This window comes from Thalassophryne amazonica, chromosome 14, assembly GCF_902500255.1.
Source record: "Thalassophryne amazonica chromosome 14, fThaAma1.1, whole genome shotgun sequence".
Classification (NCBI taxonomy): domain Eukaryota; kingdom Metazoa; phylum Chordata; class Actinopteri; order Batrachoidiformes; family Batrachoididae; genus Thalassophryne; species Thalassophryne amazonica.
The window spans coordinates 20,569,286-20,588,712 of record NC_047116.1 but is presented as its reverse complement, the minus strand read 5'-3'; the positions used below and the strand labels follow the sequence as shown (position 1 = coordinate 20,588,712).

General features: G+C 40.4%; 1 protein-coding gene across 2 annotated transcripts; it reads left to right on the top strand.

Annotated features, from left to right (window-relative positions):
* tnfsf13b (TNF superfamily member 13b) lies at nucleotides 1-12,569 on the top strand. Of its 2 annotated transcripts, none has more exons than XM_034186381.1 (6): nucleotides 1-466; nucleotides 557-677; nucleotides 5,375-5,431; nucleotides 5,658-5,782; nucleotides 10,773-10,923; nucleotides 12,255-12,569. In XM_034186381.1, the coding sequence occupies exons 1-6, from the start codon at nucleotides 263-265 to the stop codon at nucleotides 12,365-12,367; spliced, it is 771 nt and encodes a 256-aa protein (XP_034042272.1). In that variant the 5' UTR covers nucleotides 1-262; the 3' UTR covers nucleotides 12,368-12,569. The 2 variants fall into 2 exon arrangements, with proteins under 2 accessions (XP_034042272.1, XP_034042271.1); XM_034186380.1 differs by having other exon boundaries at nucleotides 1-484.
* Nucleotides 12,570-19,427: the final 6,858 nt, after the last annotated feature.

Here is a 19,427-nt window from a genome sequence, read left to right as displayed (position 1 = left end):
AAAGTGCTTCGTGGTTTTGAGCGACGTGCAGAGAGGTTTCCTCTGGGCTGCTGGTGAGACAGGAAGCCGAGTGCGGTTAGCAGAGCGGAACAACAGAGGGGAAGCTACTTTGCCTTTTTGGGTAGGCTGCTGCACTTCCTGTGGTCCCACTGAAGGACAAAAGTGAAACTTAAGGGAATTGATGGACCAATCGGAAAAACACTGATGGCAAACCTCCACCAGAGATGTTTCATGTGGTCAGTGTGAACCTCCAGAAGATCACATGGACACCACAACGTCAGTCCTAAGTGTGGATGGTGAAAGCGGAGGGAGACCAGGTGAAGCGAGACTGTCATGGCCGGTTTTCCTGCTGACCCTGGCGGTTGTCACCTCCTCCTCACTGTCGGCCTTGTCTCTGTACCAGCTGGTGGCTCTGAGAGCGGAGGTCGAGGGACTCAAATCAGACAGACGGGAAGAGAGACAAGAGGTCAGGGTCAGAGGGCAGGTGAGAGACGCGGGGCTCATGCTGGGACTCTGACAGACGTGTTTCACTGCCGCGTTCTGTTTGTCTTGACAGAGTGTGGAGCAAATGGTGAGCAGGAGGAGCGGCAGCCAAGAACTCCTGCACCAGCAGGAGCTGGCACATGGCGCCAGCCTGGTGAGGAAGAAGAGAATGGACTCTGGACCGGAAACGTTAGGTAAGAAATCTACAACTGAACAAGACTGTGCACCACCTAACTACAACCACAAATCAGGACAAAAAAAGTTGGGATAGTGTGGGAAATGCAAATAAAACCTGCAGTCATTCTTACATTTACAGTACTTTTTTCTTCTATTTCACTAGAGACTGTTTGGACCATATTTCATGTTTTGTGGTCAACTTTATTTCATTTAATGTGCATCCATTCCTGCATTTAAGACTCCAACACCTTCTGAAAAACAGTTGGGGCAATTTAGGGCAAGTAATTAATTTTAAAAAGAGTTATTTCTTGATGTCAACAGGCGAGTATAATCATGATTTGGTACAAAAGCAATATCCATGAAATCATGAGATGGGCAGAGCATCTCCAGTTTATTGAAATACTTACAAACACTGTTCCTCAAAGAAAGATTGTCAGAGATTTGGATATTTCTCCCTCTACAGCACATAATTCACATTGTAAGTTGTGTTTCTCAGGAGAAATTCTGCCCTTTCTTTCATATCTTAAAAGTCAAGAACAGTAAAACTCTTTTTTTACATTAATACTGGGAGGCTAAAGCTCTGCGTGCCAAAAAAAAATTACACATTTCTGACATGTATAAATGTCTTTATTTACTGAATTTTGGGTTTCAAATTGGAAATGTGCAGAAGCCCTGAAATGCTCACATCACACACTAGATGGTGAGAAAAGCTGCTCAAGGTGTCAACTATTTATTTGTGAAGTTAACATGTGGTGAAAATAAGATGAGCTGACAGCCAAAAATCAAATTACGGACAACTTAGTTGTTATTATATCATTAAATGAGTCAAGTGTATAAGCCAAAGCTGAACATCCATGATCTCTGATACCTCAGACAACACTGCATCAAGAACTGTCATTCATCAATAGCTGATATAACCACATGGGCAAGGGATTACTTTGGGAAACCTTTGTTATGCACTGCAATGCAGCGTTAGAGTCACAAATGCCACTTAAAACTTGACTGTGCACAAAAAAAAAGCCTTATGTTAACCTTGTCCAGAAGAGATGTCCGTGTCTCTGGGTTCAGATGTAGTATTTAGATTGGGCCATCATAGAGTGAAAATGTGTATTCTGGTAAGATGAAACAGTATTAATTTTCAATTTCAATTTATTTTCATTTATATAGCGCCAAATTACAACAGAGTTGCCTCAAAGCACTTCACACAGGTAAGGTCTAACCATACTAACCCCCAGAGTAACAGTGGTAAGGAAAAACTCCCTCTGAGGAAGAAACCTCAAGCAGACCAGACTCAAAGGGGTGACCCTCTGCTTGGGCATGCTACAAACATAAATTACAGAAAAATTCACAGAACAATTCACGGATGAATATACAAGAAATGCTATTGGCGCACAGGACAGGAGGATCGCCAACACGAATACAACTCCCATCTCTGGATGGAGCTGCACCTTAAACAGAGAGAAAAAAACAATCAGGCATTAGAAAGACAAAAAAATACTGTATAATTTGCCAGCATTAAACAACAAGAAAAACAGAGAAATGCTAAGGTGATCGCCGGTCACTAGCCCTAAACTTCACTAAAAGACCCAGAATTTAGGTAAAGTTGAGGCCGCAGCCCTCTCCAGTTACTAATAAATGAATTAAAAGAGTAAAAAGCGTAAAACAAAACTGTACCAGTATGCTAGCCATATGAAAGGGAAAATAAGTGCGTCTTAAGTCTGGACTTGAAAGTCTCCACAGAATCTGACTGTTTTATTGATGCAGGGAGATCATTCCACAGAACAGGGGCACGATAAGAGAAAGCTCTGTGACCTGCAGACTTCTTATTCACCTTAGGGACACAAAGTAGTCCTGCACCCTGAGAAAGTAAAGCCCGGGCCGGTACGTAAGGTTTAATTAGGTCAGCTAGTTAGGGAGGTGCCAGTCCTTGAATAATTTTAGAGGTTAGTAGCAGAACCTTAAAATCTGATCTCACTGGGACAAGAAGCCAGTGAAGGGATGCCAAAATGGGTGTAATGTGGTCGAACTTTCTGCTTTGTGTCAAAAGTCTGGCTGCAGCATTTTGAACCAATTGGAGAGCCCTAATGCTAGACTGCAGTAAACCAGAAAATAGAACATTGCAGTAGTCCAATCTAGAAGAGATAAATGCATGGATCAGGGTCTCAGCATCAGCCATAGACAGGATGGGACGAATCTTGGCTATATTTCGCAGATGGAAGAAAGCAGTCCTAGTAATATTTCTAATGTGGAGGCCAAAGGACAATGAAGGATCAAAAATTACCCCAAGGTTCCTCACTTTCAGTGTGATGTATGACACACGAGCCGAGGCTGAGCGTTAACTGGTCAAATTGATGCCGATGTCTCACTGGACCAAGAACCATCATTTCAGTCTTATCAGAGTTTAAAAGTAGGAAGTTTCTAGACATCCAACTTCTCACTGCTGCAAGGCAATCTTCTAAGGATTTTATGTGAACGAGATTACCAGCAGTTATCGGCATGTATAACTGAGTATCATCTGCATAGCAGTGAAAGGTAATCCCAAAACGCCGCAATATGTGCCCAAAGGGTGTTATATAAAGGGAGAACAACAGGGGGCCTAAGACAGACCCCTGTGGAACCCCAAATTTCATGTCACTAAGGTTAGAGGTAGTGTTACTGTACAAAACACAGTGAGAACGACTGGTCAAGTATGACGTCAGCCATGCAAGGGCACGCCCAGTAATCCCAAATGATTTTCCAGCCTATCAAGTAGAATATGATGATCCACTGTATCAAATGCAGCACTGAGATCTAACAGCGTCAGAACCGTAGTGGTGTCCGAATCCATTGTAAGCAGAAGATCATTCACCACTTTAGTGAGAGCCGTCTCAGTGGAATGACATTTTCTAAAAGCAGACTGCAGTGGCTCAAAGAGATTATTCTCAGTAAGATGGTCTACGAGCTGCCGTGACACCACTTTTTCCAGAATTTTAGAGAAACATGATAGATTTGATATCGGCCGATAGTTTGTCAATACACTAGGGTCGAGATTAGGTTTCTTAAGTAATGGTTTAAACACTGCAGATTTGAAACATTTAGGAACAGATCAAGAAGTTAAAGAAAGATTAATCATTTCCAGCACAGTCGGCCCAAGAGTGGGCCACAGGTCCTTAAACAGTTTTGTTGGTGTAGGATCAAATAAACAGGTTGTGCTTTTTGTTGACATTACGAGTTTTGTCAGCATGTCTAGTGAGATACTATCAAATTCTGCAAATCTAGGTAATACCTCAGTAGTGGCGCCCACCTCAATAACAGGGTGTAGTGGCTGGGTTAAGGCATGCTGGGATATGTTTAACCTGATGTCTTCTATTTTCTTCCCAAAGTAATCCAGGAAATCTTGTGCTGTAAAAGGAGAACGAACTACAGGTGGTTGTCCATGCATAAGTGTTGCCACCATGTCAAACAAGAACTTTGAGTTATGCTTGTTTTTGTTGATCAAATCAGAGTAGTAAGTCCGCTTTGTAGCCAATAATGCATGCTTATAGTCTAAGATAGCATCACACCACGCAAGGTGAAATACTTCTAATTTTGAACGACGCCATTTCCGTTCTAGACGTCTTGCTTTATGCTTGAGGTCACGCAGATAATCACTGAACCAAGGTAACTGTGATTTGGGGGAGCGCGGTTTTAACACAGGTGGTGCAATCATGTCGAGTGTAGTTTTAAGCACTGAGTTTAAACTATCCACAAGTCTGTCTACTGACTGGATATCTGTCAAATGTGAAGCTAAGACATCAGGCAGTCTAGCTTCGAGTTCAGTCTTAGTTGAGGAGTTGATGCACCGCCGTAGTGATAAATAAGGTTGTTGTTCCACTAAACACGGCAGCAAAACTGTAAACTTAATAAGTGAGTGATCAGAGACCACTGATGTAAGAGGCATGATGTCAATATTCGTGACAGCAAATCTGTTTTTAGAGAAATAGATGCCGGTGTTGTTTTAGTGCCCTTGTCAAAGGTAATTTGCACTTCTGTGATGGCAGCATTAAAGCAGAAAAGTACACTGATATTTCAGAGCAACACTTACCACCTTTGGGACGTCACTGCATTTTTCAACAAGAGAATGCAAAACCACTTTTTGCACACATTACAAAGGCATGGCTGTGGAAGAAGAGGGTATGGATACTGGAATGGACTGCCTGAAGTCCTGAATGTGTGGAGAATTTTGAAACTTAAAAAATGCAATGATACTTTTGTACACATTAAGATGTGTTTGCAGGAAAAATGGCACAAAATAACACCCGAAACCTTTCCTCGCTTGGTATCCTCAATGCCAAAATGTCTTTTAAATGGGAGAATTAATGGCGACATTACAAAGTTGTAAATGCTTAGTGTTCTAAGTTTTTTTGGAATGGTTGTACCTGAAATGGATGTACATTAACAAATTAACCCAAGCTGACCCGAAAACAATACATGAAATGTCTTTGATTCATACTGTCTGTGACGAAATAAAAGTCAAAGTACATGTAGGACTAATTTGCATTTTCCACATTTCCTTTCCTTGTCTTTGCTTGATACATTATTACCAGCCTGCTGTCTGTACTCAAAAAAAAAAAAAAAAATGCTTGAAACAATTCCATTAAATCTCTATTTTGTTATGAATTAAAAAGAGCTTTTGTCAGCACTGACGCATCATTAATGTCTCTAAATGTCTTTTATTGTTGATTTGTTGTCACAGTGACCCAGTCTTGCCTGCAGTTTTTGGCAAACAGCAGCAGGAAAACCTTCACGAAAGGTACCGTTATTTAGGCGTTTCCGTTATTACTGCATTTACGGTAATTCCATTTTAGTGATTACAGTTCTTTTATGGAATACTAAATATACCGATGAGGCTGATGATGTTTTTAGCCATTCAGAAATATATTTTCATCTGCAGAAAGATACAAGCTTGTCTTCTAAGTTGCATTTGGGTTTGAAGAAGAGTTTTCGGAGCTTTGATTTGTGTTTTTGCCTTAAATCAGATTTTGACCTGGTCCCGCACACGGGCATCCCCTGGCACGCGGGTCTGAAGAGAGGCACCGCGCTGGATGCAGACGGAGACAGCATGTTAGTCAGAGAGGACGGCTTCTACTTCGTGTACAGCCAGGTATGTTTGTCACTTCACAGGGTTTACACTAGGGGGTGCTGCTGTTCTGCGGCACACACTGCAGATACAGGTTGCACTTTGTCTACTGTATGGCTGCACTCGGTTAACAGGCCTCAAAGTAACGTCAGATTTTTTATTAAGAAAAGAGAGAGAATAGGTGAAACTGCACACATCGGAGCTTTCACACTATTTTTTTTTATGGCCAATCACAGCCACAGAAGGCTATAAACTCCTTCAGAGTTGTCATCAGTATCTTGGTGGCTTCCCTCACCTATCTCCTTCTTGCACAGTTTCACATTGTTTGACACCTGTCGAATCCAGACAGAGTTTCCGTACTGTACCATGCTGTTTGTATTTCCTAATGATTGTTGTAAATTAAGTCCAAAGCATTTTTAGTGACTGGCAAATGTTCATGTGTCCATCCCCTAATTGGGTAAAGAAATCGTGATGTAAAAGTGATGACTGAGTTGCTATACTAATAAGGGCACATTTGTGAATGCCATAGTTTTTGCCTTTAATGTTTTTTTATGGAATTTATGTCATGTTGTAGAGAGAGAGATGTCTTCCTGTAGTTTTTACAAAGCACAACTTTGGAAATTTTAATTAAATAAAAAGCCTGGATTCTCTTTTTTTAACATGTAATCTCATAAATAAATTAAAATACATAAATATGTAAAAGCTCATGGTGCCACAAACCTTTTCACGGCTCTGTAAGTTGCAGAGAGAACATTAAGTGGAGGAGCAGTTAGGTGGAGGGATAAATGAAGTGAAGGGTTTGCACTGGGTGGTTGAAGAAGGCTTGAGATAGAGGGCGACCTCAAGAGGTTTGGAGGTGAATGAAGGGGAAAAGAAGTACTAGTGATGCTTGTTCCAGACATGTATGAGGAAGTGAGGACCTGGATAAGGATCAGATTAGGATTTCATTTGGGTGTGCACCAGGGATCTTCTTTAAGACCTTACCTTATCTGGTTATGGGCATTAGCTTTTGGGATCAAACTGTGTGGTGCCACACCAGAAAGGGAAGAAATGGAATGAAGAATGGGGGGGAAATGGAGTTTAGTTTAAAGCTACAGTGTGTAGGATTTAGGGGCATTTATTAGCTGAAATGGAATTTAGAAACCAATCATCCAACCAATTGATGTGTTTTCATCAGCCTAGAATGAACTCTTCATATCTACGTGGGCACAGGCCTCTACATGGAGGCCCCATGTTGCACCGCCACATTGACACATGTTGTATGTTACTCTGCGTTTTGGCATTTTACAATGTGGCCAGAAGACTGAAGACAAAAGAAGAGGAATCAGTAGTCATAGATGCCAGACTGAGACATCTTTCTGGCCATTTGACATTGTCATCAAGACTGTGTTTCATCAAAGTGAAAAAGTTAAAAGCCTCTGACTTTTGATCTGTCATTGTCTTTTGATTTGCACATAGGGAGGTCGTTAGGACGGCCCATTTTCATTTGCATAATACTGCAATTAGACCTATCTTGTCTATATCAGGTGCACAAAATTTGATTCATGCTTCAGTGTCTTCAAGAATTGACAATGTTTTATTTTCTGAATCTCCACATAAGAGTCTGAGATGTCTACAGATGGTACAAAATACTGCTGCTAGACTTTTGACAAAAGCCAGGAGGACTGATAACATTGCTCCCTTCACTGGCCACAGAAGCCAGTGAAGGAGTTGTCTGGGTGTCTTGGTGGCTTTCGTCACGCTTCTCCTTCTTGCACAGTCACCCAGTTTTTGAGAACTGCCTACTCCATGGAGATTTACCATAGAGTGTCATACTGTTTGTATTTCTTCATAATTGATGTAAATAAAGTCCAAGACATATTCAATGACTTGGAAATGTTCATGTATCCATCCCCTGACTTGCAATAAAACAGATTATTTACAGGTATTATACCAAAGGGGCCCATTACTTATGCAACCCATCATATTGGCTTTTATACTTTTAATTAATTTATATCAAGTTGTAGAGATTTGCTTTGAGTTTGTGTTTAAGGAAGATCATTTTAGAAATTTTTACATTTAGAAGTCTGACTTACTTTTTGCATTTGAAATGACATGAACAAATTAAAATGTGTGAAATATCAAGCGGCCATTTACTTTTGGAGGGCACTGTAACACTCTACACACTTGCTGAACTTATTAAGCCATATGTGCCTCCTTGTGTCCTGCAGTGACTGGATGGGGAGCTGGTCTGTGTTCCAGGGGTTAAAAAGAAGTCAGCAGGCTTTAGAGACTTTTCCTGCTGTGCTCCTACCCTGAGGTATAGCCTGCCTGTTGGGATTAGAAAGGCAGGTTCCATTGGCTCTTTTAAGACTTGTTCTAAAATCTACTCATTTTCTGTTGCCACTTATTAGTTTTACGTTTTGTTTTGTTTTGTTTTTACCTTATTTTAAGTACATTTGCTTATTGTACATATTAATTGTTTTGTGGTTTTGATATAGATTTTTCTTGGTGATACAGTGCCTTGCAAAAGTATTCACTCACTCGGGTTTTAACACATTTTAATTAGTTTATGCCATTTCGAACACAAAAAGTAATTTGGGTTTGTATATATCTTATATATACTCTTATATATTATCTTCCTTAAACACAAACTGAAAGCAAATCTCTCCAACTTGATGTAAATTAAATAAAAAATATCAAAGCCAAGATGATGGGTTGCATAAGAAATGGGCCACTTTATTATAACAAAAGTAAGTCATCGTTTTTACAGCGAGTTTACTTTAGAGAAGTTGGGGGATGGATACATGTACATTTCCAAGCCACCAAATATGTCTTGGACTTTATTTACATTGATTATTAAGAAATACGAAGAGTGTGGTACTCTACTGTAAATCTGTGTGGAGAAGACTGTTCTCAAAAACTGAGTGAGTATGCAAAAAAGAAACTACTGAGGGAAGCCACCAAAACACACTGCAATCAGGGAATGTTTGAAGTGGGCAAGTTTTGTATTTCACATCACCAGTTAGACAATGTCATGGTGGAGTGGAGCAAAGAAGGTTTTTCTGAAAAAAGCAGTCTTGAAAGTTCAGCTACAATTTACCAGGATGCACTTGATGAACTCAAGCCTAGTTCCCTTTTATCAAAGTTCTTCTTTATTCCAGTCCAACATGAACATGTGAGTGGTGACACAACAATCCAAATGTGTCCGACACACATTCTCTTCAATCACATACACAGAAGCCTTTAATTCCTTCAGAGTTCTCAAGTGTGTCTTGGTGGCTTTCCTCACTGTTCTCCTTTTTCCATGGACAGTCAACTTCACAGAGATTTACCTTACAGCAAATTAATGTTTGCATTTTTTTTAATGGCTGATGTAAATGAAGTGTGAGACATATTCTGTGACTTGGTAATGTTCATGTATCCATCCCCTGACGTGTCTAAAGACTGCTGGCAATAAAACTGATGATTTACTTGGCATGATGCAACCCATCATCTTGGCATAATATTAAAATGTGCAGAAGTCCAAGGGAGTGAATACTTTTGCAAGGTACCGTATAAGGATCTATGTTCAGCACTTTAGCCGGCGCCCCTGTACACTGGTTGCTGGTGCAACCCCTTGCTAGTGCAGGCGAACAAATTTAAGAACCCTCATTTTTGTGAACTGGAAGATCAGACATATTGTTTCTCACAGGGACCGTGAGAAGAAGCAAAAACACAATGGTAAGGAAACAAAATCATACCTGGTGACAGAATAATACAATCTGCGTACTCACCACTAGATGACACTAACTTCTACACACTGTAGTGTTGGTGTGACCAAAGAATTGAGGAAGATGTTAAAGGTCAGGTTTCTAAAACAGTAAAACCAGTGTCACAGACCAAACAGTCTTCCACCCAAAAAAATTGGTCTGCCCTGCCTCCACTGCGCATGCGTCATTTGGGACCATAGCAGCTCGTCTCACATGAACTCTCTTCACCCAAAGTGATCAAAGGGAATATTATGATTATTAACCATCAGATGACAAGGTAAAACCTCTTAAATGATTCTAAAGTCAGTTTTAAATAGAAATGAGGTGATACTCGGTGATGCTTTGAAATGACCGACACGCGGTGAACGCATCAGCTAGCAGCTCATGTAGCTGTGGCGCTCTGATCACTTCCTCCATCTTTTATTATGAAATAATGCTGAATTTATGTGGAAATGATTGTCGTACAAAATCTTCAGATATCTGTTGCTGAGACAGATAATGACTGGAGTGCAGTTTGAAGCAGAAACGAGGTGATAATCCGTGAAATACTGCCGACGTACAGACTGAACGGTCCACCCCTAACAATTGGTCCGCCCTGCCTCCACTGTGCATGCGTCATTTCGGAGCTCTGAGACAGAGTCTCTTCTCTCAAAGCAATCAAATGGATTAATGGGATTATTAACCATCAGATGATAAGGTAAAACCTCTGAAATTATTCTAAAGTCAGTTTTAAGAAGAAACAAGGCGATACTTGGTGACGCTGAATTGACCTATGCGCAGTGAACGCATCGGCTAGCTCATGCAGCTGTGGAGCTCTGATTACTTCCTCTGCCTTTTATGATAAAATAATGCTGAATTTATGTGGAAATGATTGTTGTACGAGGTGATAATCCGTGAACTGCGGCTAATGACGCATGCGCAGTGAAGGCAAGGCGGACAGATTTTTTGGGGGGGACCGTTCGATCGGTGACACCAGCATTGAGACGTGAGCAGCAAAGGAAGTGCAGGAGAAGTTAGAGGCATCAGAAATGGAAAGTTATCTAAAAGCACCCAGTGAAGTACGCCAAGGTCATAAACATATGATAAATATGTCAGTGAATAAGTGATGAGACTGGGAGTGTGGGGGAAGAGAGCGAGAGAGGGTGATGCTGAAGTGGCATCGGATGGATAAATAAAGGAACCCTTGAAGGAAAAAGTTCCTCATAATCAGTGGAGAAGAAAGAAAATATGTGAATCCTGTGTTTGCGCAGAGTGCCTCAGCGTTAACCTCTGTGTGTGGTCAGGTCTATTACATGGACAGGACCTTTGTAATGGGTCACGTGGTGATCAGGAGGAAGAGGAACGTGGTGGGAGACGAACCTCAGTGTGTGACCCTGTTCCGCTGTGTCCAGAACATGAGCCGTGACACCCCTTACAACACCTGCTACACAGGAGGTGAGAAACGTGCCAGTTTAAGTCCTGAAGTGTACAGTTAGATCCTTTTAAGGCTGCAGCTAATATCAGCAATTATTGTCTCAATTATTTTATCATTAATCCATTAATTGTTCAGCTGTCAAGTTTCAGATTTAAAAAAAAAATGCACAAATTTGAGCCACAAAGCTGAAGATGCAGCATCACAATTATTGTTCAAAATGTAAGCATTTGGTTGCTGTTTTACTTTAAAAATTATCCGGGTTCAATTTGTTAATAAAGCAAAATCTATGTAGTCTTTTAAAATCAGTTACATGTGACAAATTTGGTTGGATGAGGTTTAAACTACACAGGATAATGTAAAGGGTTAAAATACTTAAAACACTAGTACACACAAGTTCAAAATAAATGTATGTGCACGTTTGGGATGCAACATTTTTTGCAACCCCACAGTCCTGTATCATATTCTGATGAGCTTTTGCTAGAAAACAATGAAAACCAATGTTTATTTTACTTTTAGTTTTGATCCATAAAGTTCATCCATGACTAACTTTGTCATTTTATACTCTGTTGCATTTGGGTGGATTTCCAAAAATTTGAACCCTGGTTGAATAATAAACAAAAGAAGGGGGAAAAAAAGATCCACAACTTTTTGATCTTCTTCCCGCCCTTTTTTTTCTTTTCTTTTTTTTTTTTTTTTAGTTTTTGGAAATCTACCCAAAAGCAACAGAGTAGAAAAATTTCAAAGTTAGTCATGGGTGAACTTTATGGATGAAAATACAACAACAACAACAACAACAACAACAGCAAAACCAACATTGATTTTCAGTGTTTTCTAGCAAAAGCTCATCAGAATATGATACAGGACTATGGGGTTGCAAAAAGTGTTGAACGCACGTGTGTACAAATATATTCTTGAGTATATATATTTTTAAATATGAATATATTGTACACACTTGGTTTTTATGAGCACAAAAATATTTGTATAATTATTTACAACAATTCATAGACACTTGATACTTACACTATGTGTATACCCTCTGGAATAGGGCTGATTAATTTTAGAGTTGTTTGGTGCCAGTGATTGTATTTTAGTTTTTACTTGAGAATATTTTTATGGTACAAACATTAGATTCAAAACGTGTGTATAATATAAACACAATTTGAATGATATATGCAGTTATGCTAATTAGTGTTCAGTTTCACGTAAATTATTCTACAACTTGTAATTCAAGGGTGGGTATTCAATGTGTAGATGCAGTTAAAATGCCAATTACAGTGTATTTAATTCTTATTTGTGATGATCAGTGAACAGATGTAATCAATCATTTGTTTCAATGCCACGTTTTTCTCAGGTATTGTAAAGCTGGACGTCGGCGACTATTTGGAGCTGTTGATCCCTCGCTCCACAGCCAATGTGTCCCTGAATGGAGACTCCACCTTCCTGGGTGCTTTTAAACTTGCGTGAAGTTTATCACCTTATTTTGGACCCAAGGGACACAGTTGTGGTGGGAAAGTGGTATACTGGAATAAAAGGGGGAGCAACAAGGCACATTATTGAGTTTGTATGAAAAATGAAAGATGTAAAAAAGACAAAATGCATGACTCTGAGCTTGTTTGGTATCAAAATGCATTCCCTTTAGAGCTACTGATGTTATCATAGGATCTGACTTGGTTGTATCCTTGCTTTATTTTCTTACACCCGGTAATCATATCTATGGCAATATTTGAACCCAAGGATTTTGACCTTTGCCCAACTGATTGATCTCTGGCTGACCTTTCCAGTGTAATTCTGGAATCCACCTAAGACTTTGCCAAAATTACATTTTCAAGACTAATTTTGGGGTTAACCTTCACTATTCATCAAAAGAACCCAGGAGGAGCAGGCAAACATGCAGAGGCAAAATGACCCCAGTGATTGACCTTTGGCAAATTTGGCTTTGTTGGGAAATACTGGAAGCCGTCTCCATATACATGCCAAGACTGATGAATATTGGAGTGAAAAGAAAAATAACAATCTAAATTTTGACCTTTGACCTCAATGACCCTGACCAAAACAAACACTTCTAGGGCAACTGGGGTGTAAACAAACATATTGCCCAAATTATAGTAGAGAAGCTTGAATCTTCAACTGGACTGGGTTGCTTGATGCGACAACATTTCGCTTCAAATCGCAGAAGCTTCCTCAGCTAAAATTCTTGCTCTGGTAGTCTGACTTCTGTCTTGACTGTTGTAGAGAAGAATAAACAGAAGCCACAAAAGCTGGGGTTTTAACCTAACCAGACCCGTCCTACCGAGAGGCAGACTGCTATAGGCTAGTGACTAAACAATAGCTCTAATTAGCACCTATTGTGCTCTAGTTAGCACCCTCCTAATGACAGGGCAGCTGTCCCTCCTAATGATGGGATGGACGCCTCTCCTGATGGCTCCCTTGACAACTCTCCTGATGACGTGAATGACTCATTACCATGAAGAAAAGACTGAAACTGCTTTGACCTGAGTATCCCATTGTAAACAGGGGACAAAGCTTGTTTCTGTGTAGGCTCTCAGTTGTCCAGGTGGTTTCCATAGTAGAGAAGCTTGAATCTTCGACTGGACTGGGTTGCTTGACGCAAGGACGTTTCGCTTCAAATCGCAGAAGCTTCCTCAGCTAAAATTCTTGCTCTGGAAGTCTGACTTCTGTCTGACTCTTGTAGAGAAGAGTAAAACAGAAGCGTGTCTCAGACCCCCTCCCCGGTTAAGGCTGGGTTTCAACTGTTTCACATAGAATGCCTCCTTGACCCCTCTCTCAAACCATTTCTTCTCTCTGGCTAAGATTTTAACTTCCTTAGCCTTCTTGGACTGTGATGTTGCGATTGGAGAGAACAGGCAGCTCCAGACAGGGGTTTACAGAAAACTCACTCACACTGACCAATATCTGCTCTTTGGCTCAAACCACCCCCTTGATCACAAGTTCGGGGTGATCAGGACTATTCAACACAGAGCCCTACAGGTGCCCACAACAGCAGAGGGAAGGGCTAAAGAACAACAACTTGTCTGGAAAGCCCTCACAGTATGTGGGTACCCACGATGGTCCCTGGACAAAGTGCAGAAGTCCCAGAGAACAAAGAGACCAGATAGACAGGAGACGGAGACAAGAAGAAGAGGAGTGTCTCTCCCTTATTTAGCAGGAGTAGGGGAAAAACTACAGAGGATCTTCAGACAGCACAAAATCCCAGTTTACTTTAAACCGGTTAACACCTTGAGACAGAAATTAGTTCACCCTAAGGACAGGATCCCTAGTTACAAACAGAGCAATGTAGTGTATTCTATCAGATGTCAAGAAAACTGTAACGAACACTACATAGGTGAGACTAAGCAACCTTTACACAAAAGGCTATACCAGCACTGCAGAGAGGGTGCCAGTGGACCTCAATCTGCAGTTCATCTCCACCTTAAAGACACTAACCACACGTTTGAGGACAGGAAGTTAAAATCTTAGCCAGAGAGAAGAAATGGTTTGAGAGAGGGGTCAATGAGGCATTCTATGTGAAACAGTTGAAACTCAGCCTTAACCGGGGAGGGGTCTGAGACACGCTTTATCCCCTGTTTACAATGGGATACTCAGGTCAAAGCAGTTTCAGTCTTTTCTTCATGGTAATGAGTCATTCACGTCATCAGGAGAGTCGTCAAGAGAGCCATGAGGAGAGGCATCCGCTCCATCATTAGGAGGGACAGCTGCCCTGTCATTAGGAGGGTGCTAACTAGAGCACAATAGGTGCTAATTAGCTATTGTTTAGTCACTAGCCTTAACAGTCTGCCTCTCAGTAGGAGGGGTCTGGTTAGGTTTAAAACTCCAGCTTTTGTGGCTTCTGTTTATTCTTCTCTACAAGAGTCAAGATAGAAGTCAGACCACCAGAGCAATAATTTTAGCTGAGGAAGCTTCTGTGATTTGAAGCGAAACGTCCTCGCATCAAGCAACCCAGTCCAGTCGAAGATTCAAGCTTCTCTACTATGGAAACCACCTGGACAACTGAGAGCCTACACAGAAACATTGCCCAAATTATAGTCAGAGTTTAACATTCTCAGGAATGGTAACATTCAGAATCAAGTTAAAATGATGATTGTTCTGCTACACGTGCCCTCACCTGTAACACACAGTTACAACAAGGGGGCAAATCATCGTGGCAAAGCATCTTTCCAGCCAACAAGGAAAGAAACAAAGGTAGTGTGAGCAGAAATGGAGATAATCATGACATGACATGACAGAGTTTTCTACAACATCAAGCCGCCAAGTTTCAGACTGCAAATCGTCCAACACACTGTAAGTGTTGTTCTCAAAAAGAACACAGGTTGGACTTGGACGTTACGCTTCTATCGTACGGTTGACAACAGACATGAGATTAGGATTAGTGGTGTCTAGTTCACGAATCGTATGTGCGTTATCGTTCAGTAACTTAAGCTTTGCAGACATCTCTGAACCTCTCTGAAGGCTAGACAGCAATAGCAACACTGCCTAGCTTGCTAGCTGTGATATTTCAGTCTGAAACTGTTTATATTCTGAGAACAACAGTGTAACTTATATTCATGATGCCCGTGTCGCCGAGCAAACGGTCCCCCCTGTAAAATCGGTCCCCCTGCCTTCACTGTGCATGCGTTATTTCGGAGCGCCAGCTGCAGTTCACCGATTATCACCTCGTTTCTGCTTCAAACTGCACTCTAGTCATCATCTATCTCAGTGACAGATATCTGAAGCTTTTGTACAACAATCATTTCCACATAAATTCACCATAATTTCATAATAAAAGACGGGGGAAGCGATCAGGGCACCACACGCGCATGCGTCATTTCGGAGCGTCAACGATTCACCGATTATCACCTCGTTTTTGCTTAAAACATACTTTATAATGATTTAAGAGGTTTTACTTTGTCATCTGATGGTTAATAATCACATTATTCCCTTTGATCACTTTGGGTGTAGACAGAATCAGACTCAGAGAGTCAGACTCAGACGTGCTGCTGTGGCGCTCTGATCATGTGCAGTGAAGGCAGGACACCGGCCGGTTCTGGTGCACAGTATGTCAGTCTGCATGTCTTTATCAAGTATATCAGCACAGGGGAGGAGACATAATTTTGTAAAGGGGGGGGGGGGGGATTTGTGAAGAAGTAAGGTGTGACAAAGGGTTGGGGTAGAAATTTTAAAATTTTTAGGTGCCATTTCCTGCTTTTTGGAACATATTTTACCATAAATGACACCACAAAGAAACTTCATTTGATCTTGTACTGCACAATCTTAATGTGCTGTGACATTTTGATGACAAGTAACAGACAACATTTGAATTGTCTATGCCTAAAAAAGTGAACATCCTTGCTGAATCATTGTTTGACATAAATGTGTCTTGCAGAGTCACTTGTTGCAGAATAGAGGCTTCAGAAACAGCATTCAGCAGGCATTTTTATTTTTTGGTTCATGAATGGGGGGGGGGGGCGTTCCCTCAGATCTGCCCTTGTATGAGCTCACACACACTTGATAAGGGAGAGGCAAGATTAAATTATTTGTTTGATTGCAGTTTGGGACATCAACACTAGATGGCGGCAAAACCTCTGTCATGGTGCTTTAAGGTCTGAGGGAAAACACTTTGGGCCTGATTTACTAATCCTGTGTAAGGAGGAGTGCTAGATTGTGTGGGCTTGTCTTTTTGTGCATTGTGTTGGAGAATGTTTTTATGGGTGAATTACTGCTAATAATAATAATTAATGACATAAGCACAAAATGAAATTGCAGGCATGTGCAAGATAAGAGAAACATGCACATTTGAACTACAAATGTTATTTATTGAACATGTACTAAGTCTAAAATGAATGCATCTTGTAAATGGCTTGTCTGCTATTTCATGGGAGATGCGCCGCTGCCATGGGAAAAGATGATTTGGATTTTATTAATTTAAGTTACTTTACATTAAATAGACTCAGTGTCCATCCTGAACATATTTTGTTGTTATTATTCTTATTAACCTGTTGATCCCACAACAGAGGTTCTTTTCACAGCATGGGTACTAAATCCGGTGTTAAATTTAATGTACTCTCTTAACATTAACAGATGTGACAGAATGATACATTTAAATGTCACATTTAATTTTCTGTAGACTGCGACTGTGTAGTTTGCAACTTGATCTCCCAATTTTGTGTTGGCATCACAAAAAGTGATTTAATCTAATAGTTTGTGATACCATTACGAAAATGTTACATTTCATGATGGCATCACAGTTTTTTTTTTTTTTTTGGGGGGGGGGGGGGGGGTAGATTGGGGTTTGTTTTAGGATTAGGTTTAGAAATAGTGACTGAATCTTGACTGGGTTACGAAAATGTGAGGTATTTTGTGACGATATCATACAAAAACAAAGTGTGAGTCTATGCTGGTTTCCTGTCATTGAAAGTAGGTCAGTATAAATTAACATTTAACTGTGGTGTTTGTTAACAAAGATTACTAAATGAAAATAAAGACATGCAAACCTCAAACAGCTAACGGAAAATTGCTGTGAATCAGATTTATGTATGTTAATCGTGCAACAGTTGGCACCCTGCTTTTAAATATGGAAAATACACATGCTGTTATGAGCCCTTTAAACCTCTTTAGGGCTTGATAAATTACATGTGCTAACTTTAAACTATTTGCACCTTCTCCCAGTATTTTTCCCACTTGGGTAGACACAACCCATTACGGCAAACATCTTAAATGGGCAATATGTGTTGTTTTTTTGCATTTGAAACCAGAGATGGGACGAAATCACGATCAAGTCACTCAAGTCATTAATCAGCAAGTCCCAAGTCATAATGACCACCAATTGTTTGCAAGCTGACTTGAGACTTGCAGATTGATGACTTGAGAATGACTTGACAGTGACTTCGTCCCACCTCTGTTTGAAACACATTCCTCAGTGTGCACTGTTGGTAGATCAGGTTGCCCATGCAGGTGCTATGGAGTTTGTGCAAGATTTTTCTACATGCAAGCCTTGAGTAAATCAGCTCTTTGTTGGTACAAATTCGGAGGTGCTGCAAAATGAAATTGTAATACTTGGAAACCCTGGAGGAAAGTCATTGCATTTCTTTAGTTTACTTTTCTTTTAATAAAAAAGCTTGAAGCGGTGTAATATACTTTGATAAACTGTGAGTCTCTGGTTGTCACATATATCCTTTCATTTTCCAAACCTGCCAGGCTTTGGATGATAACTTCCTGAAAACAAGTTGTAGTTTTTGGTTACGATTCACACTTAAATATAGTTTTGCATTAAACACCCACAAGATTGCACATTGCTTTGAATGTACATCTGCAAACTTTCCTGCTGTAAGCAAAATTTACACCTGAAACTGCTTGTGTCAGACATAAGAATAAATGACCTAATTATTCTCACTGTTCTGGAAATGAAAATGAATAATTCAGGCCGATGGGCTGTGGCAGAAGTGTTCCAGCTGTCCAAGTTGAAAAGATAATTATTAGTAGTAGTTTCCTGTACAGTACAGTCATATTTTATTTGCCGCTGACTTCATCTGATTTGTTCCTTTAGACAGCATAGGCCCCGTCCCATCATGCATCTTTCAAAAAAGCTAAAATAAATAAAAACATTGTGTAATTTTAATATTCTCTGCTAAATGTGTGACCGTTACAGCACTGGACAATAAAATTTTAATAGCCCATAAAACCAAAACACCAATTTTCTGATTAGGCTACCATAAGGCTCATTGAAAATGCAGGTGCATGAATTAACTGACTTTCAACTTCAATTTATTTTCAATTATATAGCGCCAAAGCACAACAGAGTTGCCTCAAGGCACTTCACACAAGTAAGGTCTAACCTTACTAACCCCCAGAGCAGCAGTGGTAAGGAAAAAGTCCCTCTGAGGAAGAAACCTCAAGCAGACCAGACTCAAAGGGGTGACCCTCTGCTTGGGCCATGATACAAACATAAATTACAAAACAATTCACAAAACGGAATATACAGGAAATGCAGCTGGTGCACAGGACAGGAGGGTCACCAGCACAAATACAGCACCAATTTCTGGAGCCCCACCTTAAACAGACAAAAAAAAAAAAACAGAATCAGACATCAGAAAGACAAGAAATGCATTATAATTTATCAGCAGACAACAAGAAAAAACAGAAGAAATACTAAGGTGATTGCCGGCCACTAGCCCTAAGCTTCACTAAAAGACCCAGAATTTAGGTAAAGTTGAGGCTGCGGCACACTCCATTTTCTAATAAAATGAATTAAAAGACTAAAAATCGCAGAACTGTACTATACCAGTATGCTAGCCATATGAAAGGGAAAATAAGTGCGTCTTAAGTCTGGACTTGAAAGTCTTGACAGAATCTGACTGTTTTATTGATGCAGGGAGATCATTCCACAGAACAGGGGCACGATAAGACTTTATTCACCTTAGGGACACAAAGTAGTCCTGCACCCTGAGAACACAGAGCCCGGGCCGGTACATAAGGTTTAATTAGATCAGCTAGGTAGGGAGGCGCCAGTCCATGAACAATTTTATAGGCT